We start from the raw sequence: 23,182 nt of genomic DNA, 5'->3' as shown, positions 1-23,182 counted from the left end.
TCCTCTCCCGCTGCCCACCATCCACCGTTTTCCCTCACCACACAGAGTGGGCTGTCTTTCCTGTGGGGTCTCCAGCCCAAACCAAGGCTGGCCCCATTCTCTGGGGCCCAGAGAACAGGAGTGAGAGCTGAGCCTTCCTAGTTCGAGACCCCCCCCACTTCTCCGGATGGCATGAACCTGAAAACCGGCCCACACCTGTCCTGCTTGGAAGCCTCCTGTGGGCACAGCACAAACCCAGAGCTCAGCCAGCAAGGGCTTTGACGCGCTCACCCATCTGACTTCTTACAGTAGGTGCTTCTCCCCGTGCTCCCGGGGCTGCAAGCTTTGAGATCACCTGCTCCCTGCACCGCCCCCCACCCCAGGGGTCCCCTCCAAGACTTCACTCTCTAGTCGGGCAGGTGTGCCGCCCCACCCATCTGACCGCCACCAGCGGGGCTCTCTTCTCCAGCCGGGCCGGGGCCCCCAAGTTACCCTGCTGCGGTCCACTCTCCACTCTCTCCTCCACTGCCCCTGGGCCATCTTCCTCTCTGGACTTAGAACCCCTTAAGGACAAGACTCAGGCTCCTGGTGTCTTAAGAGTGGCCACTGTGGCCCAGGCTGACAAATGTCCAGAATAGGTAAGAGGAGTGGCAAACATGGGAGGTCCCAGCCGGGGCGCCGGGCTGCCGGGCTGCCGGGCTCCTCCTCTCCTCCTCCTGAGGCAGCTCTGCCAAGGGGACAGCTCCCACCTGCCGCCTGCCTGTCCCCTGGCCTGGCTCAGACCACTTCGGGCCTCACGCTGCCCAGCCCTCCTTCCAGTTGACCTTGCTGTGCCCTCTGATGCCCCAGGAGAGTTTTGGGCTCCTCGAGGCAGGGCCTGGGAAGCACACATCAGTCTCTGTAGGGTGGAGCTCAGATCAAGCCTCTGGCCAACGCCCCCGGTGCCCCAAGTTCCCACAAGCCTCCTGGCCCTGGGCTTCTGCCCCCACAGCTCAGCCTGCTCCCTCCTCTCCCTGAGTCGTCAGGCCGCAGAGGCTTTCCTGGGGATTCCGTGAGATGAGTCTTGCCTCTGAACGAGTGGCCGGGAAGCAACAGGCAGGGCCTGAGTCTTGGCTGTCCTTACCTGTCGGCTGCCGCTGCTGCCGCCACACCAAGACCGACCGACAGACCTGGCGATTGCATAAAATGAGCAAGTGCCTTCTCTTTAATAACTTCTCTTTAAAGCTCCAGCTGCTGTGTTCCTGGAGCCTCCGCCTCTTTGTCCAGCTGCCTCCCCTCCCGCCACCACAACTATCCAGATCTGGGGGTGATGTCATCAATCCAATTTATTGATCACGTCCTCAGTGAGGTGGAGGGTCACGTCCACCTGCTGCGGACCTTCTGGCTATCCCGACAGCTTCTGCTGCTTCCTGTTCCCTCAGCCCTACCTTGGTTTACCCACCGAGAAGGGGGAATCTTCCGCTGTCCTACATGCCCCAAAACTAACGCCCAAGAGGAGGCTGGAAAGCTCGAGGCAGCTTCCCAGCTCCCCCAGCTGCCGACGCACAGCCAGGGGCAGAGAGGTCATGAGAATCTGGACAAGCAAGGCAGGGGGACGCAGGAGTAGGACAGACCAGAGTCCTTTGCCACAGAGGAGAGAACCACACCGTGGAGGGCAAATAAATAGAGGGGCCCAGGGCAGTAGAGTTCAGGCCCCCAGGGGTGCACTGAATGCGGGAGCAGCGGCAGATCAGGAGCCCTGGCACTCCGGGCCCCTGGCCCCTGGCCCACCTCAGCCACTGAGAAAGACACGCTTGTAGGCCTTGTTCATCTGCTCCAAGAAGATGAAGGTGAGGACGGTGTGTGGGCCCAGGCGGGCGTAGTACGGCGTAAAGCCCTTCCAGAGGCTGAAGAAGCCCTCGTAGCGGACAACCTTCACCAGCACGTCCTGCACAGGTAGGCAGGGCATCGGGGCTAGGACCTGGCTTCCAAGGCCGTGACCGGCTTCCCCAGTACCCTCTCTGCCCTCCCAGAGCCCCCAGCCCCACTGCCTCACCAGCCCGTTCTTGTATTCTGGCTTCCCGTCAATCATCCTCATGTTCTGGATCCTGCAGGAGAGGCAGGGGCGTGAGAGACACACAGAGCAGGGCCTCCCGTCTGTCTCCGGGAGCCGGCCCGCACACTCACCGGGTCTTGACGATGTCCACAGGCATGGAGGCAGCCGTGGTGACTAAACCGCTGATCATGCTGGCGCAGAAGTGGCAGAGAATGTTGTCAGAGAAGTAGCCTGGGGGAGGCAAAGCAGGGGCAGCAGTTAGCGCGGAGCCGGTCAGGGGCCAGGCTGGGGTGCCACTGCTCCGGGGCTCACCTGAGTCCAGTAAGAACTGCTTGGACTGGGAGTAGGAGGCGAGCTGGGCCGCGTTGACCACAACAGCACGAGCCATGGTAGGGATGCAGCCCTGTGGGGGGTGGGATGGGGGGTGTGGTGTCAGAGACTGCCAAGAACTGCCCCCTGCCCCCCCAAAGTCTCCAGCCCTTCACTCACCCTCCATAGCGTGGGGACCCCCTCCTCTCGGGCGATTCGAATCAGAGCATTAAACACATTTTTGTAGCCACGGCGCTGGTCAGGAGGAAGCCTGGTAGGAAGGTAGGGAGAGGTCAAGCTCAGGATAGACCACCCTGCCCCACAGGAGCAAAGAAAGGGGGGTCAGACCACAGGCATCGCTGCTCTGCTCCAGACCAGGGATAAGGAGTCAGTCCACTGATGCCAGATCCCAGAGAACAAAGCTGGTGCAGACTCAGACCTGGAACTCACCGGCCATCGGCGGTCATGCGGATAAGAGCCACCTCGGCAGGCGTGCCCACGAAGGCACCTGTCGCGCCTGCCGTCATGCCGATCAGGGCCTTCAGCAGAAAGCCAGGTGGCGTGCCGTCCGCCCCAGTCAGGCGCTCAAACAGCACTGTGTAAATGCCGAGGCGGGTGGTGGTGTAGGTGGCCTGGCGCAGCAGGCCAGCCGACAGCCTGGGGAGTGAAGAGGTCAGGGCGTCAGGCCAGGGCCTGGAGCTGCCAAGCTGCCCTCTCCCACCAGCACTCCCCCATACCCAGTGTAAATGCCTCTCAGCCCCTCTGCCCTCAGAATGCTGGTGAGGGCGTGGAAGCTGGTCTTGTACTCCCGTGTCTTGGCTCCCTCCCCGCTCAGCTGCATCCGGTTCTTCACCAGGTCCAGCGGCTGCACAAACACCGTCGCTCCCATCCTGGAGGAAGACAGAAGCGGAGTCCAGGGCCCGCTGCAACCTGGCAACGAGGGGCCACCAAGCACCAGGCCTGCCCCGTGGTTAAGTAAGTGTCCAGAAGTCTGGTGGTTATGTGTGTATGTGTCCGCCTGTGCCAGGAGCCACTGGTCTGAAAAGGTCCAGTGCGGGGGGGGGGGGGGGGGGGGCGCATGCAACGGCAAGCGCTCCACTCTGCTCCAGTGGGTCAGGCATGATCTGGAGCGGTCTGCAGCCCACCCCAGAGAGGAGGTGAGCGCTCCTGACCTGGAAATTCACGCAGCCCAACAGGAACCGGGCAAGGACCTGGAGCCCCACAGGACCCGGGAGAGCCGAGCACCGGGCGGGGATTTCAAGTGGCCCGACGGGCCGTGCAAGGAGCCTGCACGCAGCCCAGCAGGGGCCCCGCAACGGGGGAAAAGGTCCTGGCAGCCCACCAAGGACCTCGGCGTATGCCTGGGACCGCGCTGGCCCCGTGCCGACCCGGGTCCCCGCCACCGACCCGCAGCCGTCCCTTCCTCCTCCCTCCCGACGCCGGGGCCTGAGCTTACCCGGCCAGGCCCCCAAACAGGAACTTGACGGACTTAGGAGACGTGCGGGGCTTCCCGTCTACCCCGCCGGCCCCGGGACTCGCCGTGGCCGCCATCGCCGCTCAGGGGCCCTCGGCTCCGGGTCCTGTGCGCGAGCGGCCCCACTCGCGCCCAAGGTGACACCGCGCGCGCAACAGGGCCGAGGGCGCGCGCACGCCCCTCCGGCTCTCGGGGCCGGACCCAGCTGGAAGCCGGCGCAGGCGCGCGGTGCAAAGGCCGCCGGGAGCAAGGCGGAGCCGGAGGCGGGGCTTCGAGGAGGTGTTGCCGGGAAGGGGTGTGGCTGGTTTAGGAAGCCAAAGCCCAGACTTTTCGCTGAATTGGACTCGCGGGAAAACAGTGTGAGGCGATCTCGCGAGACAAAATGAGCTAGGGAAGCCGGCGGGAGTGGGGTGGGGGACTCTCTCGCGATAGGAGCAGCAGGCGTTCCCCGGCGGGAGTGACAGCGTGGGGAGGACTCTCGCGAGACCCGAAGGTGCCGCAGCCGCGGCGGCGGCCGGAGAGGGCGAGAGGTTTGTTAAATCGGGCAGCTCCCAGGTCGCGGGCATGGAGGGGAAGGACTGGATCGTTCTCTGGGGTGCGACGCTCGCTGCATCTGCAGAGGCACTCCCTCCGCCCTGACCTTCCTCCGAACGGCCCTTTTAGGACCGGAAGTCCTTCCTCTCGAGCGCCCAGGGCTGGAGGCCGCCGGACTCCTTCCCGGAAGCGCTTCCCCGGCCGCGAGGACGCCGGCGCACCTGCCCGGAAGTCCCGCCTCCGGAGCGCCCCCGCCCCGCCCGAAGTTTTCCTGTCACCTGTGCCTGGCCCGGTCCCCGTTCCCGGTCCTGTCCCTGTACCCGCGAGCGGCGCATTGAGTGCCTCCCGTCCCGCCGCGCAGACCGGGCTGGGCACCGCACGCCCGCACTCGGGGCCCCTCCGCCGCGCCCCCATGTAGCTGGGAAGCGGGGCCTGGGGGTGGTCGGACCCCCGGGATCCTGAGGGAGGGGCGGAGGGCGCAGAGCCCCCCTTCTGCTCCTGCTACGGGGCGCGGCCTGCCCGGCCTCTCGCGCCGCTGCCATGCGCCCCGCGGCCTTCCCGCTTCCTGTGGTGGTGGCCGCCGTGCTGTGGGGGGCGGTCCCCGCGCGGGGGCTCATCCGGGCGGTGAGTGGAGGGCCCGGTGAGGGGCGGGGGCGGGGCGCAGGGCCGCGGCGCCGGGGAACACGGCTCTCTCGCCCGCAGACCTCGGACCACAACGCCAGCATGGATTTCGCGGACCTACCCGCTCTCTTCGGGGCCAGCCTGAGCCAGGAGGGCCTGCAGGTGAGGGCCCCCCGCCAGACCTTCTCTCTCCCGGGGAGGGGCTTGCGGAGCCTCGCCCCTGCGGGGCTGGAGCTTGGAGCCCGTCCGGGGTGGGTTCAGAGCATGGAGGAGGCGGAAGACAGAGTCCCCCGCGGGCGCCCTGCAGGGGCGTGGAAGGGGACGAGGGCGACGGCGGGGGCAGAGCGCCGCTCCCAGCGGGGTCTTACAACGTCGGGCAACTCCGTGACCTCCCGCGGCTTGATTTGCTTTCCTGGGAAATGGGGTGAGAGACGTTTTCTCAGGGTTTCGGGGAGAGTCCGGTCCCGTAAGCAGTGCTGACGTGCTTCACCATGAGGACCGCCGGCCGGCGAGCACTCCCCGGCCCGGCGTCCGTGAGCTGGTTCGTTAGGTGTTGGTGGATCACCGAGCGCGGGAAAGAGAGGACACTTGTAGGTGTGGGAACCTTCAGGGTCGTGTGGGCTCTGGCCAACAGTTCATGAGCCGGGTAGCATCCCCTGTGGCAGGCAGGACGGAGCTTCTTGGAGTTGCGCGGAAGGGAGAGGCTTTAGTGGGCACGAGGCGGCAGGACAAGTAAGTTACACTCGAGTTAGAGCTGAGCATGGCAAGACCCTCTCGCTCCAGCGGATGGCCAGGGGCTTGTTGGGCAGATGGCCCTGCGAGTTCTGACCCGCTGGTTCCAGATGGGCTGCTTTCGGTTCTGTTGCTGGGGAGGCTGGAACTAACTCAGGGAGTCAGTCTGGGTCCCGGGCTTAGCACAAGTGGCTCCATTTGGTGCCTTTAGCCGTTTTCTTAACAGAGAGGACTGTGTTTTGTGGAAGTGTGTGCTGGAGAGAGGATGGGACACGGAGCTGGAGAGGGAGTGATCTGGGCGAGTGCAGACTTAGTTTATAATTTGAGAATCTGAAAGGCAGAATCTGAATTAGCTCCGAGTGTGGGGTAGAAGCTTCTCCTGGACAGGAGAGGGATAGTGGGAGGCCTGGCCGAGGGGTGTCGTGTGATGTCCTTGCCTCTTTAGGAGGCGGACTTCTGACTCAGGTAGGACGCTCAGGGGTGAGGAAGTGAGGGATGGCGCGCGCGCGCAGCACAGGGCAGCCAGTCTGCTTGGTGGGGCCCCGTGGGGCGGTGAATCCAACTGTTGTTTGCTTCTCTTCCTTCCCCAGGGCTTCCTTGTGGAGGCTCAGCCGGCCAATGCCTGCAGCCTCATTGCCCCTCCGCCCCCAGCCCCGGTCAACGGGTCAGTCTTTATCGCACTGCTTCGAAGATTCGACTGCAACTTTGACCTCAAGGTTGCTGAATGCACAGTGGGAGCTGGGAACTGAGGGTGTCAGAGGTACCTGGCATGAAGGGAGGCAAGGGCCACGATGGCCCCTTACCCCCTGCCTTGTCCCCCAGGTCCTGAATGCTCAGAAGGCGGGGTATGGCGCAGCGGTGGTGCACAACGTGGGCTCCAACGAGCTTCTGAACATGGTGTGGAATAGCGGTGAGGCTGTGGCACCTGGGCGAGCTGGGTTTTCGCTAGAGCTCAGGCTGAGATATGGGTGGTGTGTGGCCGCCAGCTTGGGAGAACAGTCCGTCCTTGGGGCAGGATAGAGCAGGAGAGCCGAGCGCCAGGGTTAGCGATGGAGCGAAGCGGAGGGCTGGGTTCGCAGCGTCGCGCACTGATCCCCACAGAGGAAATCCAGCAGCAGATCTGGATCCCGTCCGTGTTCATTGGGGAGAGGAGCTCCGAGTACCTGCGTGCCCTCTTTGTCTACGAGAAGGGGTAGGACGCGTCCCTTCTTCCCCCTCTCTTCAGCCCTTCTGTGACCACCTGGAGCCCACGCCTCCATGCCCTAGCCATTCAGCCTCCAATCCTTGTCACGGTGCCTCGAGATTTTCCTCCCATCTCCATCCTCATCTGTGGGCCCCATCCAGCATGTTAGCTTTGTCCCTTTGCCTTTCCTGCTCCTCTGATCCTGGCCTTCCTTTTCCCAGGGCTCGGGTGCTTCTGGTCCCAGACAACAGCTTTCCTCTGGGCTATTACCTCATCCCCTTCACAGGCATCGTGGGCCTGCTGGTTCTGGCCATGGGAGCAGTGATGGTGAGTAGCTCGAGGTGGGGGACAGATGGCAAGAGCTGCGGCTTTTAAAGCCAGACTGGGTCTGTGCGTGGGAGGTTGGGGAGGGGGGTTGTACTGGATTTGCCCTGTTTTGTTCCCTACATCAACCCACATCTGCGCCCCCTTCCCCAGGTAGTCCGTTGTATCCAGCACCGGAAGCGGCTCCAGCGGAATCGACTGACCAAAGAGCAGCTCAGGCAGATCCCTACCCATGACTATCGGAAAGGTGAGAGGCTTGGGCAGAGGTGGGGGCCTTTCCCACGGCTCACCTGGTGCCAAAGGAGCTGGAGCTCGGGAGACAAGGGGCAGGGATGGCAGGTGTCAGCCTGGGATGCTGGCTTTCTCTTTCTTCACCTGCATGCGCAGTGAGGTTGGGACAGTAGAAAAGGAGGTGGAAGGCACAGGTGGTTAAATGCAAGAGTTGGGGGGAGAGATGGAGGACGGCCCTTGCCGGGAAGGGAGCTGAGAGCAGACAGACGGAAGCAGTGGGGAGGAGTTGGTGTGAGAAGGAAGAAACAGGTAAGGAGGGGTTGGGTCTCCAGGCCCTGGAGCCTCCAGTGCCCATATAAGGCTAAGCAGAAGCCCTGCCCCCCCACTTCCGCCCCTCCACTCCCTACCTCCCCACCCCTACACCTCCCCCCACAGAAACCCACTTCCCTAACCCCAGATTCTTCGGGTCCTACTCTGGCCAGGGAGGGTATCTGGCGGGTTCAGCGGCACCACTCCGAGAGTTCTCAGGGGCCTTGGTCCAGGATGGCTCAGTGACAGGATTTTTCTTCCTGCCTCAGGAGACCAGTATGATGTGTGTGCCATCTGCCTGGATGAGTATGAGGACGGGGACAAGCTGAGAGTGCTTCCCTGTGCTCACGGTGAGACCCTCCCTTCCCGGCCCCGCCCTGGGCCTCCCCAGCCCTGCCAACAGCAGGTGCCTCACCCCCCTCACCCCCGCCCCATCTCTCAGCCTACCACAGCCGCTGCGTGGACCCCTGGCTCACCCAGACCCGGAAGACATGTCCCATCTGCAAGCAGCCTGTGCACCGCGGACCGGGGGACGAAGACGAGGACGAGACTCAGGGGCAAGAGGGGGATGAGGAAGGGGAGCCGAGGGACCACCCTGCCTCAGAGCGGACCCCGCTTCTGGGCCCCAGCCCCACGCCACCTGCCTCCTTTGGCTCCCTAGCTCCAACCTCTCCTGTTCTGCCCGGGTCTTCAACAGATCCCCCACCTGCATCCCCTTCCTCTTCAGCTGCCATCTTGGTCTAATAGTCCCGACCCCCCCCCCCATGCACCCCTCCCATGACCTATTTGCACAGCCTCTCATCCTCGCTCAGTCTTCTGTGTTGAGGGATGGGGAGCATTTCCACCCCAGGTTTCTCCCTCCCTCAACCCCATCCTTTTGAGGGGGTTGGGTCTGGAGAGGGACTGGGTTTTCACTTACTGGGTCAATAAAGTTTTTGTGAACTAAGGAAAGGTGAGATCATTCTCACACACATATGCACTCTTTTTTGGGGAATCGCCCCCCCCCTTTTTTTGGCCATAAAGGGGCAGGGGCGTGCTGAGAGAGAGAACCTGTAGCTATGGGGACAGCCCCAGCAGGCGTTTACTGTGACTCAGAGAGGGGGAGCCCCACCCACATGGGGATGACTCAACCGGCCCTGCCTTGCCCGCAGGCCTGAACCCATTCTCTGGTCTGGAAGACTCCCATTACCTACCAATTCAGCTAGCACCTGAGGAGGACTCGGAAATGCCACCGCGTAAGGGCTGGCCCACCCAGGCAGGTGGACCCAGGCAGGCGCTTACCCCAGGGCAGGACTCGAGGAAGCCCAAGTTCCTAGACCCTCTTATGCCCTCAACCCTCTTTTAAGCCGAAGGGTCATGGGGACTATCTATCCTGATACCCAGGCCAAACCACACAGCACCTTGTTAGTAGAATCTTTTTTATTCAGAAAAAAAAAACCCAAAAAACAAAAAAAGTTTTCCAACCACACACAGGAGGGGTTTGGGTAGGGGGAGGTGTCTGTCCATCCAGCCCCCAGCCCATGTGGTTTTGGCAGCAATAAGGGGTGTGGGGTAATGGCCCAAAAAATAAAAATGGTGTATGTGTGTGTCTGGGAAGGACAGGGGTGCAAAAGCCATGGGGAGTGGTGGGGGGCAGGGACGGACGAGGTCAGTACTGGGAACGCCGCAGGTGGGAGGCCATTTCATAACATTTCTTGTTGATCATACCACCGTGGACACCTTCTTTGCCCATCAGCAGGACTAGCGCTGGAGAAAAGAGAAAGGAGGCTGGGACCCAGGTGTCACAATTCCACCCCCTGCCAGCTGTTGAGCAGCTGTCCAGCCCTGGGGCTGTAACCCAACCGCCTCTCTACCAGCATTCCCCCCCCCCAACCACAGGCAGGCTGTCAGTCACTCTGGAACAATAGGGCTTTTCAAGAGGGGGAAATCAAGCTTGGAGCTGGAGAGGGCTCCACTAAAATTCAGGGGCCAAGGCTGGCAGGTTGGTGACTGGGACTCAGGCTAGAAATAACGTGGTGGAGCCTGCCATGCCACATCTTAACAAAAGAGTTCAAAAGACAGCTAAATGCCAACTTCTGGCCACCCCGTCTACCTCTCCCAAGAAAATAGGGTTTCCCCTTTGAAAAGGTTCCGGGGCAGGAAGGAACTTAAGAGGTAATACAGTTCAACTTCTTTACATTTCGAGAGGAGGAACTGAGAATTGGAGGAACCATACAGAGTCCCAGCATCCAGCAGGCTGGTGTGATCCCCTCCTACTGGGGAGCCGCACAGAAGAACCCAAAAGACTAATAGGAGGTACAGGAGGGATCCCAGAACTGGGAAAAGGTTAAGAGCCAGAAACTCACTCTTGGCAGTCATGGTGACAGTGATGTTGAAAGTGGGGGCTCCACCGGTGCTCTTGGTACGAAGGTCCATGGTAAACTCCCCATCCTGCAGCAGTGAGTCCCGGATAACAGAACATTTCTGGCCCCCAAGTGTCAGCCCGTTCACGAAAAAACTTGATCGGTCTTTGCCAACCAGGACACCAACCTCAGCTGGCTGGAAGGGGAAAGGGGCAGCCATCAGGTTAGTACAGCAAGGTTCCCACCGGCTTCAAGGACCCACCTGCCCTCCACACCTCCCCCCAGAGGGGCTCTATGTCCCCTGCTCTGTGCACATCTCTGGGATTTGAGAACCTCTAGAGAGGACCTGCTGAGCGTCGGGGCAAACCTAGGAAATGCTTACAGAGAAACAACACGTTCCTCTGGACGCCTCCATCTCACTTAATAGGAAAAGCAAACCCAAGAAATAAAGGGAGCCAAAAGCCAGGGAGCAGAGTGGCCAGGCATGGAATGGGGAGCTTTTGGATGCACACCATTCTCCTTCAGGAAAAGCAGAAGCGAAGAGGGGACGGGAGGGGGCGGGCGAAGCAGGAGAAGCAACTTTGCCCTTATTTGGTCAAAGGTTCTGCAGGAGTTGCTAGGGGCCCGGACGCCTGGGTCTCCTGGTGACTTAGGGTCTGGGTCCAGGTAGCGGTGCCCCGAAAGGAGGAAGCAGATCCCCGGGGGCTTTCCGGGGCAGCTGGAAAACTTGGGAAGGGGGCGCGGGACCAGAGGCGGCCACCCCGCAACCGGGTCCAGACACCCCAGGGAGCCTCTCCCCCCTCCCCCTAACACCCCAAACCCCCACATCCGGTCCCCTCCCGCCCGGAAATCCCCTTCCCCCCCTCCCGAACTTCCGCTCCCCCTCCCCACTTCCGGGCAGCGAGGACAGGGAGGTGGTGATGGGGCCGGCAGCCCTCATCCCTCATTCCTTCACTCGCACGGCTTCCAACTTCTCACAAAGTTCCCCCGCCGCGGGCCCCGCCGCATGGCGGGAAGGGCGGGCGCGGGGACTTCCGGGACGGGCCTTCCCGGGACGCGGGGCGCACAGCCGACCCCGGGGGGCGTGGGGCGGCCTCGCCCTCTCTCAGGAAGCCGGGAGCGCGGGGAGCCCCGGGCGAGCGCGGCGGCCTCCCGCGGCCCGCAGCGGGAACAATGGTGGCGGGGCGCGAGCCGGCCGCCGGAAGCGGGGCCGGGGATCCCCCCAGCGCCGACCGGTGCCCGCGCCCGCCCCGCCCTGGCCGAGGCGGAAGTGGGCCTCCGCACCGGGCGGCGCGCCCCTCCCCGCCCTGTGCCCCGGATGTAACGCCCCGTCGCGGGCAGCGGGGAGCGGGAGGGATGGGCGCCGCCGCCCCGGGGCGCGGGTATCGGGGCCGCGGGGGGCCCGCTCACGTGCGGCCGCCATCGGCACCGCCTCCAGGGCGAGGACCCGGTCGCGGCCCGCGCCGCCCCCACCCGGGTCCCTCCCTCTCCGCGTCCGCGCCGGCCGGTGCCCCGGGGCGCGCGGGCCTCGCACTACCGTGATGTTGACGAAGGTCTTCCCGGGGACGGCGGCCCAAACGGAGGGCGAGTCCTTATAGCCCACGATGGCCGCGTCCTGACAGGTCCCGTCCGCCATGAGGTTGTCGATGTAGGCGTTCCACCCGGCCATGGCGCTGCTGCGGGGGCTGCTCTCGGCGCTGCTGCTGGGGTGGCGGGCTGGGCTCGGGGGCCTCGGGCTGGCGGGCGGGGGGAGGCGGAGAGCTCGGGGCGCGCGCTGCCGTCCGGACCGCGGCTCCGCTCGGCTGTGCAGCAGCCCTCGCACCGCCACTTCCTGCTCCTCCCCCCCCCCCGGATTTTTATTTGCAAAGGGCGGGGGCGGGGCCTGCTCCCCGTTCCCTCCCTCCCCCCCGCCTGCCCAGAGACCGAACTTTGCAAAGGCGATTTTAAAAATCCCTCCCCCTATTGCAAAATTTGCAGAGTTGGGTGGAAAACCCTGTGAAAGGATGGGGGGCGGCGGCGGCGGGGGCACTTAGGGTCAGGGCTAGCCCCGCTTCACCCCGAAAATCCGTGAGACGCCGGTGTCGGGGAAGGCGGCGAGCCCGAGGCGGGCATGGAAGTGGAGGGAAGGCTAATCTGCGAGCCGCGAGCCGCGAGCCGCGCGGTGGAGGCGGGTGCGGGGCGCGCAGGGTTAAACGGACGGGCTCCCCCTTCCCCCACCTCCGCCGGAGGGCAGGAGCGGCGGCGGCGGCGGCGGCGCCTGCGCCTGCGCCTGCGCGGGGCCGAGCCGGGCGGGAGGGCGCGGAGCGGTTGGGGCCGGCGGCCCGCGGGGCGGGCGCGCGCGCGCCACGGAACCCCCAGCAGAGGCGGGCGGGCGGGCCGGGGACGTGTCTCCCGCCGGGCGGAAAGGGCGGGGGCGCGGCGCGCGCGGGCCCGCTGCTGCCGGTCGGTTTTATTCAGTCCAGAAGTGCGGGAGCCCAGGGGGAGGTGGCCGGGGCCGGACTTGAAGGCGCCCACCGGGGGCCACTTGTGTCCCCAGGATCTGCCCGAGGGGCACAAGCCGGGGCAGCTCCAGCCCTCAGGCAGGCCTTGGTCCTGCATTCCGGCCCCGCCCGGCCTCTCCCCCAACACACACACACACACACACACACACACTCGGGTCACCGGCCGTGCCCCTTGGCCCGGTGCGGCAGAGGTCACTGGGCGCGGGAGACGGGGGCGGGACTACTTTCCGGGCGGAAGAACACCGGGGGTTTGCATGCTTTGCAACTTTTCCGAGAAGGGGAAAGTCCCCTCCCGCTCCGGCCCCTCAGGTTCTTTCTTCTTTTCGGTGAAACTTGTGCTGAGAAGTCGTGCGCGCCCACGGCCCGGCGGGGAGGGGCGCCCGGGGTCCCCACCACCGACCAGGTGAAGTCGTCCGCGCAGCCGCGGGGCTGGGCCGCTTCCGGCCCTGGGGGAGGGGCGTCCCGGCGGTCGTCCCCGGCCCCCGACGCCCCCCGGGCCCGTTCCTCGACAGCCGCGCGGCTGAGTCACCGGGCTGCCGGGTGGGGCAGCGCTCGGGCACGTGGCGGCGCTCCTCGCCCGCCGGCTCCTGAACTCTGGCCCGCCGCGCCCGGAACCCTGGCTGGAGCACTCCGGGAGGGCGCGGCCCGGGCCAGGGCCGTGGACAGGGCGGGGGAGGGGACGAGCCCCCAGGGGCCCGCGGGCTTGTACCCGAGCTGCGGCCCCCCAGATTCGCGCCAGGCTCAGAGGCGCGCAGGGGCCACCCCTCCTCCCGCCATTCATTTTGCGCCCCGCTGAGGAACCTCTTTCACGGCTGGGCTGGGGCCGCGCTCCGAGGCGCCCGCGGTCGGCGGGGAAAGGAGCTCCTGGCTGCCGCTCCGCACCCGGGGCGACAAGTGCTGGCCCAGCGCTATCAGTAGGGAGCCGCGCCAAGTCTGAGAGCCTGTCTAAATTCGGCTCCCTGCCCCCTCCCCCACCCCCTAGCTGGCGCGAGGCGGGGTGGGGCCTAGAGAGGCCGCCATGAGGACCCTGAGAGGTGAGACCCTCTCGCTTTCCGAGTGGGAGATTCCATTTGAGATCACAGCGCTTGCCCGGGACTCCGGCCCCTCCTCCAAGGGAGGGCAGAGCGGCCGGGCGCCTGCCCAGTGAGCTGAGCATGTGTGGATGTCAGTTCTGCAGCCCCTCTTCCCGGCCCCCTCCCCAGCCCAGCAGGGTTCAGGTTACCCCTGGCCTTTACTAAAGGGCACTAGTCCCTCTTTAACCTTTGCAAAAGGGGAATATAATCCTGGTGAGAGCAGAGACCCCCGATCTGAAGGCCCTTCCCTGCACCTCCCCGGCGCTGGAATTAAAAGTTGGGGCTTTTATTGGGGGACAGAGAGGAAGGAGGAGTAGTCATTGACCTTTGGGAAGGGGGCAGGTGCCCGGGGCCCCGGGCCGAAGGCTGCTGCTTTCGGCTGTAGTGGGCACTTGGCTGCCAGCCCAGGGTGGAGGGGGAGGATGGAGAGGGGGAGAGGCGGGGCTGGCTGGGGCACAGGGTGCTTAGGGGATAAATGCCCAGCCTGAGAGGGAGTGAGCTGACACTGTCCCAGCTGCCACCTAGACTCGGAGCTCACCCCGATCCCCTCTCGAAGACATCCCAGGTCTGGTGAATCCTCCAGTTTGAGAGGATGGGGGTGGGGAAGGGTGGTGCTGATTTGGACAAAGTGGGGAAACTGTCAGCTTCTCTTCCTCCCAGGACTGGGGGTGCTTGAGAAAGACATGGAAGGGTTGGAGCAAGCAGGATGCGGGGTGCCCAGGGCAGGGAGGGAGACTGCGAAGAGAGGTATATGAAGGGGAGTGAGGGTTGGAGCCAGATGGGGAATTTGGGGTTGCCACGGATTTAGAGGAGACCAAGGAGCAGGAAGAAGAAAACCAGCATAGCAGGAGAGGGTCCGAGCGCTAGCAAACTCGGTCTGAGGTCTGAGGACCCAGTGCCCCAGCAGACAGGTGAGGGAGAGGGCCTTAGGGCACCTCTGCGGGCAACAGGGGTCCATGAGGGCCCGGGGAACTGTGCAGAGGGCGCAGTTAAAGGAGAGACCCCTGGATCCCTAGGATAGGGGTGGAACAGGAGCTGTTCTGAGGGGGGGGAGGGGTCTGTGCCAGCCTCTTTGATCTGTGACCTTTTTGTGGGATATATTTAGCTCCTGCACCTGCCTTCTTGGGGTGGGGAAGACTCTTAAAGGGCAAGGGATTTCGGGTTCCTTCAGGGATCAGCTGTCCACACGCAGTCACACCTCCTGTCTTGCAGCCATGGCCATGCAGAAGATCTTTGCCCGGGAAATCCTGGACTCCAGGGGCAACCCCACAGTAGAAGTGGACCTGCACACAGCCAAGGGTAACCCAGGCCCCTGGCGTGGCTTTGCCTCAAGACCCTGGCCCGAGTCTTGCCCCACCCCCCAGTTCTGCCCCATATCCTCTCCTTTTTCTGGGATCCCCTTCCCCAGAGTTCTTCCAGCCTGGCTCCCCAGGGCGGAGAAGCAGGAGTCTCCCTCTGCACCAGCCCTTGGCCCTGAGCTCCGAGAGCATACTCTGGCCCTTTGAGGGTGCGGGGGACTGTGTGTAACCTTCCCCTTCAACCCACCCAGGCCGATTCCGAGCAGCTGTGCCCAGTGGAGCTTCCACGGGCATCTATGAGGCCCTGGAACTGAGAGACGGAGACAAATCCCGCTACCTGGGGAAAGGTGAGGGAAAGTGATGGGGGACAAGCCTCCGTGTGCGGGTGGGGTCAGGACCTAGGCACTCAGCAGCTTCATGGGATGTGGAGGACTGGAACCCAGCATGCTTGAGGGTTAGGGTTAGGGTTCTGAACACCCCGCCCCCCGCTTCTCTAGGGGTCCTGAAGGCCGTGGAACACATCAACAAGACCCTAGGTCCCGCTCTGCTGGAAAAGGCAAGAGGGAGCTTGCTGCCCCCACCATGCCCCTGTGCCCCCACCCGCAAAGCTCAAGCCTGAGAGGCCTTGCTTCACCAGACCACCCGTCCATCGTCTCCCCCAAATACCTTCTTCCCACAGCATATGCCCTGACTCCTGACAAACATGATCTCTGCCCCCCATCCCCTGCCCCCAACCTCTCCTTCCAGAAACTAAGCGTTGTGGATCAAGAAAAAGTTGACAAATTTATGATCGAGCTGGATGGGACGGAGAATAAGTGTGAGTGGAAGGCCTGGGGAAGGGATGGGATGTGGCAGAGGGGGGAGGGACCCCGGGCTGGAGGCCTGGTTAGGATTACTTCTGCATCCCATGATTTAGGGCACACCGTGGCTGGCTGGATTTGTACTCACTCCACAGGCATTTCCTGGTGCCTGCCCACCGCCAGGCCTGAAGCTGACACATTCCCCTGGGGCGGGGGCTTCTGGGGGAGACCGCTCTTAGCACACCCTTCGTGCCCAGTGTTTTGGCCTTCCGATGCTTCCTGGGGTGACCCCAAGCCATGGGGGAGAAGCCCTCACCCTTTTTTTGTGCTTGCCTCCTCTAGCCAAGTTTGGGGCCAATGCCATCCTGGGCGTCTCCCTGGCCGTGTGCAAGGCTGGCGCGGCGGAGAAGGGGGTCCCTCTCTACCGGCACATTGCAGACCTGGCCGGGAACCCAGACTTGGTCCTCCCGGTTCCTGTGAGTGCAGCTGCCCTCGCCCCATGCCACAGTGACAGGGCCACCCCACAAGGGAGCTGCGCAGCAGCGGCCTCTGGAAAGTCTAGCTTAGAGACCCAGCTCCAAAGGAACAGTTTCCTGAAAGGGAACCTCTTGAGCTGCGGCCTGGCCCCTCCCTCTTTCCCACAATCCCAGCCTCCCATTAAGCCTTTCCGATGCTTTCCCTGGACCTAACCGCCCCCCCAGTCCCCCCTCCCCGCTGCCCCATGTTCCTTCACATTCCAGTGCTGGGCTTGGTGCTAACTGGGACGGCTCACTGTGCCCTGTACCCCAGTCCGCGGGTCAGATGGACAGCTGCTTCAGGCCAAGGGTCTGGCGTCTCCATCTCCTTTAATCTTTATCAAACCCAGGCCCCGGGTTTAAGCCCCGATGGTGCTTTCCCTGCGCAGGCTGTCCTGGAGGCAGCCGGCTCTGCCTGTTTGCTCACGGATCTTAGAGGAGGTTGCCTAACTGTGCTCTCTGCCTCGTTTTCCTCGTCTGTAAAGTGGGAGTGATGACAGGACCTCGCTAACGCAGGGAGCGAGTTCACGGACCCCACGGAAGGTTCCGCAGTGGCGCCACTGGCTGTCACAGACCAGGCACCCACAGAGGCCTCGTTTCCAGTCTGTTTGATTTTGAGCTTAAGACCCTGCAGGAAAGCGGGTGGTACTCCCGTCTTATAGAAACAAGGAGAGAGACCCTGAGAAGTCAGATTGCTCACTCTAGACCCTGCGGCTGGGGATTTGGGACGCCGGGCTTCCAGCTGGACCCTCCCAGCTGGCCCGGGTCTGAGCTGCCCTCCCCTCCCTCCCCCTGCCAGGCCTTCAATGTCATCAATGGGGGCTCGCACGCCGGCAACAAGCTGGCCATGCAGGAGTTCATGATCCTGCCCGTGGGGGCCAGCTCCTTCAAGGAAGCCATGCGCATTGGCGCGGAGGTGTACCACCACCTCAAGGGGGTCATCAAGGCCAAGTACGGAAAGGATGCCACCAACGTGGGTGATGAGGGCGGCTTCGCACCCAACATCCTGGAGAACAACGAGGGTCAGTGTGAGCGCTCTAAGGGGCAGCGCCCCTGCGTCCCCGCGGAGGTGGGGCTGCAGGGACCGCGAGCCCCGGACCCTCAGATTCCCTGTTGCTCCTTCCCCAGCCCTGGAGCTGCTGAAGACGGCCATCCAGGCGGCTGGCTACCCAGACAAGGTGGTCATCGGCATGGACGTGGCAGCATCCGAGTTCTATCGCAACGGGAAGTACGACCTCGACTTCAAGTCCCCTGACGACCCCGCGCGGCACATCACTGGGGAGAAGCTAGGAGAGCTGTACAAGAACTTCATTAAGAACTATCCTGGTGAGACCCCCCCTCCAGCCGTGCTGTCGCTCCTGCTTGGGACCCCGGCACTGGCCCAGCACGGGGACTGGGGCGCCTCCGCGGCTCCTAAAGCCTGCCGAAATCCCATCCCGGCCTGTGCCCCGCGAGGCCCCTCTGGTCTTTAACCGGTACTCCCCCCCCCACCAGTGGTCTCCATCGAGGATCCCTTTGACCAGGATGACTGGGCCACCTGGACCTCATTCCTCTCTGGAGTTAACATCCAGATCGTGGGGGATGACCTCACAGTCACCAACCCTAAGAGGATCGCCCAGGCCGTCGAGAAGAAGGCCTGCAACTGCTTGCTGCTAAAGGTCAACCAGATCGGCTCCGTGACCGAGTCCATCCAGGCGTGAGTGCCTCCCGGCCCCCGGGCAGCCGCAGCCTCCCCCGGCCCCAACTCTGCCTGTCCAGCCGCATCTGACGTCCCCCAGCTCCTACCCTGTCCCACCCTCCTGGCCCCAGAGCTTTTGCCCCAGCGACCTTGCTTGTGCCCCACCTTCAGCCCGCTGGGTTCCTCCCCCAGATTCTGCCCTTCCTTCCCACCAGTATCTCAGGAGCTCCCGCTCGAAATCGAGATTCTTCCCTTCTCTCCTGCTTCCCAAGGAACTTAGTCATTCCCCTCCCCGCCAAGAACCCACTGCCCCAAACCAAAGGGGAGAGCCCCACTGTGCCCTGGGCTTTCCCTCTGAGGCCCCGGTCAATCTTACTGAGTTTCCTCCCCGCCCAGCTGCAAGCTGGCTCAGTCTAATGGCTGGGGAGTGATGGTGAGCCACCGCTCCGGGGAGACCGAGGACACGTTCATCGCCGACCTTGTTGTGGGGCTCTGCACGGGGCAGGTACGGCTCCCAAGTGTCTGACGGGCCTTCTTGGGGTCCCCGGTTTCCTGCCCTGGTTGGATGCCCCTGTAGGCCGCTCCCACTACCAGCCTCACGCAACCCTGGGAACCCCCCTTTCCTCCCCAGATCAAGACGGGTGCCCCCTGCCGCTCAGAGCGCCTGGCCAAGTACAACCAGCTCATGAGGTATGGGGGGTTGCACAGCGGGCCTGGATGTGGGGGGCCTGGGGCGGTGGGGTTGGGAGACGCAGCTCTAACTTGGCCTGCCTTCTAGGATCGAGGAGGCCCTTGGGGACAAGGCTGTCTTTGCCGGACGCAAGTTCCGCAACCCAAAGGCCAAGTGAGAAGCTGTAGGCCCCGAGCCTCCCCGGGACCCATCCAGGCCTTCAAGCCTTTCCCCACGGAAATAAATGCTGGTGGCAAGCAAGAGTGGCCTGCTCCTTGGTGGGACGGAGGGGATGCTGGTCCCTGGCTCGGCCACACCTGGAGGTGGAGAGGTGGGGCAGGAAGGGAGGAACACCCGGATGACCTGCTGGGGCCCGGAGGAAGGGGAGGGACGGGCTCACACTTCCGGGGGCCGGGGGTCTGAGCGCCCTGTGAGGGGAGGCTCCCTCGGATCTTTCTACCCGCGGGGTGCACTGTGGGTTGGAGTCCGAGGGCTCGTGCTCACGAAGCTTGCAGCATCATCGGGCACCCTTGTAGACACTTGATATCTGTAAACCAGTGCTGTCAAAGGGTTAGGTTTCCCTCCTCATCCTACGTGTGAGGAAACCGAGGCACAGAGAGCCTCCCTGACCGGAGAGGCCAGGAGCCAAAGCCGCGGGCCCTTTGTGCTCAGCGAGTGCACTCTTTCAATGTGATCGCCTGTAAACCTCACCCAGGAAAGTGGCAGCATCTGGCCGTGCCTGGCCAGCAGACGCATTTTACACTGTTCGACCTAGAATCCTCTTCCTCCTTGGGACCCACCTTTCTCTGGCCAAACAAACCGGGACATTGGGTCAAACAGTGTTTATTGAACGTAAAGTCATCCCAGCCCCACGAGGAAGAAAATTCCAAGGAAAAAGGGGGAATAATACACGTTAAATACCCACCTGCGCGTTCGCACACACGCACGCACACACACGAGCACACGCACACGTCCAAACTCCAACAGTGACATGTCAAACACAAGCCCCCCAGCCCGAGTGACGCCGTCAGAGGTGGTGCAGGGGGCGGGGGGGCTCCAGGATGGGTTCTAGTAGCAGCAGCCTGTCCCCCCTGCCCCCTGCCCCAGGGAGCCGTGGCGCCTAGGAGGTGGGCGGCAACTCTTCCCCGCTCTGGCGCAGCCGCTTCTTGGCCCGGATCTCATTCATGGCCTCTTCGATGGAGCGCGTGTCCCTCTTGTTGGCTACAGGCACTGCGGGGTGGGAGAGGAGTGTGGGGAGGGCCCAGGAGCCCTGCTTCACAGCCTCCCCCAACCTCCCACAGCCCTGTCCTGGCCACCCGCCCCCACGGGGCCTCACCACAGCCGTAGGTCTTGTTGGCCTGCAGCATGTGGGCTGCGTCCTTGGCAGCCCCCTTGCCGATGAGGTGGCTGTACTTGTCCTTGTAGTCGCTGGCGGGGCTCACCACCACGGGGCCCTGCTGGGCTGCCTCCTCCTCCTGCTGCTGGGCCAGCTCCTAGGGGTGCAGAGACAAGGCACCAGCGCTCGGGGGCCTATCCCCAACCCCTCCCGGGGCCAGGCTGCCAGGCGGAGCTCACCTTCAACTTGCGTTTCTCCTCGGCCTTCTGGGGGTCCCACTCCTCGCCACGACGGTAGGAGTCTAGCTCTTCGTCAGAGGGCGCAAACTCCTGTGGATAAAGGAACCACGGGGTCAGGCTCCACACCCACGCTGCATCCGGCCTCCCCCTCTGGGGGGCACAGGCTGGAAAGGAGAGAGGAGGGCGGGCGCTTGGGCCTTTCACCTTTTTGAAGATCATGACATAGCGACACTCATCATCTTCCCCGAAGGAGAAGGACGTCAGGCCAGCCACTTCCACCACATCGTGTCTGGGAAGGGAGGCCAGAAGGGAGAGTCTGGAGGGCTGCCGGGGCCCAACACCCACTTCTTGGGGGCCCCGTGGGCCCGTTCACGCCTCCCCTAGCCCAGAGACACTCACAGGATGCTCCTCTCTATCTTGTTCATCGGCTGGAACTTTTTCTTGACCTGGCCGCTGTCTTGGATGAAATCTGACACCTCTTTCTCCATCTTGGAAGACAGAAGAAGAGGACGTGAGTCCATGGCTCCACCCCAGGACCCCTTTCCCGACCTGGGCCAGCGGACCTCACCCCCTACACCTTCCTCAGCCTCCATGCCACTGGCCTCCAGGCTTCTCACTGCACACACCTGGGAAAACCTGAGACCTCAACCTTTCAACCCTAGCTTCTAGAAGTCTTCCCCGAGGCTGCCTCTGCTGGCCCAGCGGCTCACCCTTTTACGGAACTCCGCTTTCTGCTGCCTATCTTGCTCCTGCAGTTTCTTCAGCCGGGCAGCCTGCTCTGGGGGAGAGAAACAGCAGCATGAACCCAGGGCTGCAGCCAGGGGCGGCGGTGTCTGTGAGGCCTCACACGAGGTCTGGCATGCCCTGGGAAAGCCGGGCAAGTGTTTCTTCCCCAGACGTCCGCGCACTCACTCTGCCTGGCACAGACACTGGGACGAAGCTGGCCCTTCAAGAGCGCACGCTTTAGTGGGAGTGACAAGGAGGAGAACCATGCTTGACCCCATTTCCCAGCCCCAGTGGGAAACCCAGTTCACAAGCATTTATTTCATGCCCACGACGCATGGAGACCTGAGACCGCTGGGGCGCTGAGAACAGAAGCAGCGCTGCCTTCCAGGAGCTTCCCATGACACTGTCTCCCCAGGAAAGGAGAAATTATTGAACTTCCTGTACTCTGTAACACCCCCGATTCTCACTTGCACTGACAGGAGGGCACCGCAGTGGTTGGTCTGACACCCAGCTTCTTTGGGGCTGCAGATGTCCAAGGTGAGCTGCGAGGCTGCTCCCCCAGCTCTGGTCTTGGCGCCCCCTCCCCTCTGTCCTGCCACTTGGAATGCCCTGGGCTTCCGGCCCACCGGGCCCACGCGGCCCACGCGCAGGGATCCGAGGCCCCCTGCTGCCCCGGACCACTTCCTGATTGCCTAACCGCTCCATGCCTATGCACCTGTGGTTCCTCCTCATGCAGACCAAGACCCACCAAGAGTCCGAGCTGTCACTGCCTCCCCTGGGGCCCGAGCACGCTGGGGTCACAGACGCGCTCTAGCGTGTGCCCAGAAGCGACAGTGCAACGCCTCATCTGCCTGCCCGACGAACTGGGAGCCGCTGCAGGCAGGGACCCTGTTGAGGCCCCGCCAGTCCCTCCCGGTGGACGCGGCCAGGCGGCCTGGGGGCTCCCCTCTGTCTCATCTCAGAGCCGTATCCCCAGGGCCCCTATGTTGACCAGTTAGACCACTGACTGCTCTAACTGGCCTGCGGGTCTCCCCCTGCGTCTGGGAAGGTGGCCTCCGACCAAGGTTAAGAACGTGAGCCAGAAACACCGCAGTTCGCCAGTCCCGGCCGGTTGACGACCCCACGGCTTCGGAACCCTGGGACCTCAGGCAAGCGACTGGACTCTGCACCTTGGCTTCCGGGTCCGGCTGCGGCCCAAAGCGCCCACGTGCTGCCCGCCTGGAGGCTCGAACACATTTCTCTGCCCAAAGGGGCAGGCGGCTCCCGCCCCGCTGAAGGCCCCGTCGGCCCCCGGACTACGCCTTTTGGGGGCTGTCAAACTCGGTTGTGACCGCTCCGTGCGCGGTCCGGACTGCGCGCTCCCGGACGCATGGCGCGGGTCCCAGCCCGCCGGGGCCCCTAGCGCGGCCGCCCCGGTGCGCCCCGGGCCTCTCGGGAAACCGGGCGGGGAGGCGGCGGCCACTCGGACGGCTATGGCGCCCTCGTGCCTCCAGCCGGCAGAGCGGCCCTGCAGCAACGGGACCCGGCAAGGGCGGCGAGGCCGCGGGAGGGGCCGGGGAGAGCAGTAGGAGGGGCGCAGCCCGGCAGGCCCGGCCACCAATCGGAGGCGCCGAGGGCGGGGTGTGCCCGAGGAAGGTCGGGCCAGACATCGTAGGCGGACTCCGAAAGGGAGGGGGCCAATAGGGGCGAAGAGGCTGCGGAAGAGCGTGCTGCGGAGCCAATCGCAAGGCGGCTGGGGTGTGGCCCGCCGACACGCTCCCCAGCCCGCCGGCGGGCCCAGGAGCGGGTGGGAGGGGGCTGGAGGCAGCCAGCCAATCAGACCCGGACAGCGGCGGACGGGCGGGCCCGCCGGCGAATTGGAGACAAGGACCGCGGAAGGCCAGTAGGAAAGAAGGCGGGAGGCTGGCGCTGGGGTCTGGGCAGCCAATCACCGGCCGCTGAGGGCAGCGGGCGGGCCGCCAGCCCTTTTAGGGACTCCGGGGGTCTCCGTAGGGGCCTGTGAGGGGGTCTTTCAAGGTTGAGGAGGCGGCAGCGTCCGAAGGGGCGAGAGTGTGGCCCTGAGAACTGGGCGAGTAGAGGCGGCTGTGGATTTGGGGTCCTCACCTCGGGCCTTGCGCCGAGACTCCTGGTCCCCGAGGCTGGGCGGCTTCTCCATGGAGCTCAGGATGGAGCCCAGCAGGTCCGCCATCTTGGGAGTGACTGCGGAGGGGCGGCGCGTCTTAAAGGGAAGGGCGAGGCGCCTTTAAGGCCGGAAACACGTCGGAGGCGGCACG

The 23,182-nt window shown here is 64.0% G+C and overlaps 5 protein-coding genes across 10 annotated transcripts; 2 read left to right on the top strand and 3 right to left on the bottom strand.

Annotated features, from left to right (window-relative positions):
* Positions 1 to 1,286: 1,286 nt before the first annotated feature.
* On the bottom strand, positions 1,287 to 4,002 carry SLC25A11 (solute carrier family 25 member 11). The gene is made up of 8 exons (XM_044248901.1): positions 3,780 to 4,002; positions 3,061 to 3,213; positions 2,774 to 2,980; positions 2,504 to 2,594; positions 2,327 to 2,417; positions 2,146 to 2,245; positions 2,015 to 2,066; positions 1,287 to 1,906 (listed from the first exon to the last, which is right to left on the bottom strand). Exons 1-8 carry the CDS (start codon positions 3,872 to 3,874, stop codon positions 1,751 to 1,753), a joined length of 945 nt encoding a protein of 314 aa, XP_044104836.1. The 5' UTR covers positions 3,875 to 4,002; the 3' UTR covers positions 1,287 to 1,750.
* A 245-nt stretch (positions 4,003 to 4,247) lies between these two features.
* Positions 4,248 to 8,677, top strand: RNF167 (ring finger protein 167). 2 transcript variants are annotated; one of them, XM_044248898.1, is made up of 10 exons: positions 4,248 to 4,327; positions 4,461 to 4,955; positions 5,034 to 5,114; positions 6,275 to 6,400; positions 6,507 to 6,594; positions 6,786 to 6,876; positions 7,089 to 7,194; positions 7,345 to 7,438; positions 8,001 to 8,081; positions 8,174 to 8,677. In XM_044248898.1, the coding sequence occupies exons 2-10, from the start codon at positions 4,872 to 4,874 to the stop codon at positions 8,473 to 8,475; spliced, it is 1,053 nt and encodes a 350-aa protein (XP_044104833.1). In that variant the 5' UTR covers positions 4,248 to 4,327; positions 4,461 to 4,871; the 3' UTR covers positions 8,476 to 8,677. The 2 variants fall into 2 exon arrangements, with proteins under 2 accessions (XP_044104833.1, XP_044104835.1); XM_044248900.1 differs by lacking the exon at positions 6,275 to 6,400 and having other exon boundaries at positions 4,251 to 4,327.
* Positions 8,678 to 9,258: 581 nt separating this feature from the next.
* Positions 9,259 to 11,839, bottom strand: PFN1 (profilin 1). Its single transcript, XM_044248902.1, has 3 exons — positions 11,611 to 11,839; positions 10,077 to 10,269; positions 9,259 to 9,477 (listed from the first exon to the last, which is right to left on the bottom strand). Exons 1-3 carry the CDS (start codon positions 11,740 to 11,742, stop codon positions 9,380 to 9,382), a joined length of 423 nt encoding a protein of 140 aa, XP_044104837.1. The 5' UTR covers positions 11,743 to 11,839; the 3' UTR covers positions 9,259 to 9,379.
* Positions 11,840 to 12,528: 689 nt separating this feature from the next.
* On the top strand, positions 12,529 to 18,869 carry ENO3 (enolase 3). 5 transcript variants are annotated; one of them, XM_044248892.1, is made up of 12 exons: positions 12,529 to 12,883; positions 14,860 to 14,946; positions 15,197 to 15,292; positions 15,443 to 15,501; positions 15,693 to 15,762; positions 16,088 to 16,221; positions 17,060 to 17,282; positions 17,389 to 17,586; positions 17,755 to 17,956; positions 18,335 to 18,443; positions 18,570 to 18,628; positions 18,717 to 18,869. In XM_044248892.1, exons 1-12 carry the CDS (start codon positions 12,829 to 12,831, stop codon positions 18,784 to 18,786), a joined length of 1,362 nt encoding a protein of 453 aa, XP_044104827.1. In that variant the 5' UTR covers positions 12,529 to 12,828; the 3' UTR covers positions 18,787 to 18,869. The 5 variants fall into 5 exon arrangements, with proteins under 5 accessions (XP_044104827.1, XP_044104829.1, XP_044104828.1 ...); XM_044248894.1 differs by having other exon boundaries at positions 12,530 to 12,977; XM_044248893.1 differs by lacking the exon at positions 12,529 to 12,883 and adding an exon at positions 13,010 to 13,608.
* A 773-nt stretch (positions 18,870 to 19,642) lies between these two features.
* SPAG7 (sperm associated antigen 7) lies at positions 19,643 to 23,175 on the bottom strand. Its single transcript, XM_044248891.1, has 7 exons — positions 23,013 to 23,175; positions 20,894 to 20,961; positions 20,583 to 20,671; positions 20,388 to 20,472; positions 20,184 to 20,273; positions 19,945 to 20,101; positions 19,643 to 19,838 (listed from the first exon to the last, which is right to left on the bottom strand). Exons 1-7 carry the CDS (start codon positions 23,095 to 23,097, stop codon positions 19,729 to 19,731), a joined length of 684 nt encoding a protein of 227 aa, XP_044104826.1. The 5' UTR covers positions 23,098 to 23,175; the 3' UTR covers positions 19,643 to 19,728.
* Positions 23,176 to 23,182: the final 7 nt, after the last annotated feature.

This window comes from Neovison vison, chromosome 5 (assembly GCF_020171115.1).
Source record: "Neovison vison isolate M4711 chromosome 5, ASM_NN_V1, whole genome shotgun sequence".
Lineage (NCBI taxonomy): Eukaryota > Metazoa > Chordata > Mammalia > Carnivora > Mustelidae > Neogale > Neogale vison.
This window is presented reverse-complemented; position numbering and strand designations above follow the sequence as displayed.

What these genes read in the sequence shown, in the direction of transcription:
- SLC25A11 (XM_044248901.1), bottom strand. Translation starts at nt 3,874, where the DNA reads ATGGCGGCCACGGCGAGTCCCGGGGCCGGCGGGGTAGACGGGAAGCCC. An exon ending in GGGTCCCCACGCTATGGAGG is followed by an intron (nt 2,418 to 2,503) that starts GTGAGTGAAGGG and finishes CACCCCCCACAG; the next exon opens with GGCTGCATCCCTACCATGGC. An exon ending in CAGAATACAAGAACGGGCTG is followed by an intron (nt 1,907 to 2,014) that starts GTGAGGCAGTGG and finishes CTACCTGTGCAG; the next exon opens with GACGTGCTGGTGAAGGTTGT.
- RNF167 (XM_044248898.1), top strand. Translation starts at nt 4,872, where the DNA reads ATGCGCCCCGCGGCCTTCCCGCTTCCTGTGGTGGTGGCCGCCGTGCTG. An exon ending in CGCGGGGGCTCATCCGGGCG is followed by an intron (nt 4,956 to 5,033) that starts GTGAGTGGAGGG and finishes TCTCGCCCGCAG; the next exon opens with ACCTCGGACCACAACGCCAG. An exon ending in TACCCATGACTATCGGAAAG is followed by an intron (nt 7,439 to 8,000) that starts GTGAGAGGCTTG and finishes TTCCTGCCTCAG; the next exon opens with GAGACCAGTATGATGTGTGT.
- PFN1 (XM_044248902.1), bottom strand. Translation starts at nt 11,742, where the DNA reads ATGGCCGGGTGGAACGCCTACATCGACAACCTCATGGCGGACGGGACC. An exon ending in AGACCTTCGTCAACATCACG is followed by an intron (nt 10,270 to 11,610) that starts GTAGTGCGAGGC and finishes TTCCCCTTCCAG; the next exon opens with CCAGCTGAGGTTGGTGTCCT. An exon ending in TGTCACCATGACTGCCAAGA is followed by an intron (nt 9,478 to 10,076) that starts GTGAGTTTCTGG and finishes TCTTTTCTCCAG; the next exon opens with CGCTAGTCCTGCTGATGGGC.
- ENO3 (XM_044248892.1), top strand. Translation starts at nt 12,829, where the DNA reads ATGCTTTGCAACTTTTCCGAGAAGGGGAAAGTCCCCTCCCGCTCCGGC. An exon ending in CTCCCGCTCCGGCCCCTCAG is followed by an intron (nt 12,884 to 14,859) that starts GTTCTTTCTTCT and finishes CCTGTCTTGCAG; the next exon opens with CCATGGCCATGCAGAAGATC. An exon ending in ATCCCGCTACCTGGGGAAAG is followed by an intron (nt 15,293 to 15,442) that starts GTGAGGGAAAGT and finishes CCGCTTCTCTAG; the next exon opens with GGGTCCTGAAGGCCGTGGAA.
- SPAG7 (XM_044248891.1), bottom strand. Translation starts at nt 23,097, where the DNA reads ATGGCGGACCTGCTGGGCTCCATCCTGAGCTCCATGGAGAAGCCGCCC. An exon ending in ATGTCATGATCTTCAAAAAG is followed by an intron (nt 20,274 to 20,387) that starts GTGAAAGGCCCA and finishes CTTTATCCACAG; the next exon opens with GAGTTTGCGCCCTCTGACGA. An exon ending in AGGAGAAACGCAAGTTGAAG is followed by an intron (nt 20,102 to 20,183) that starts GTGAGCTCCGCC and finishes CTGCACCCCTAG; the next exon opens with GAGCTGGCCCAGCAGCAGGA.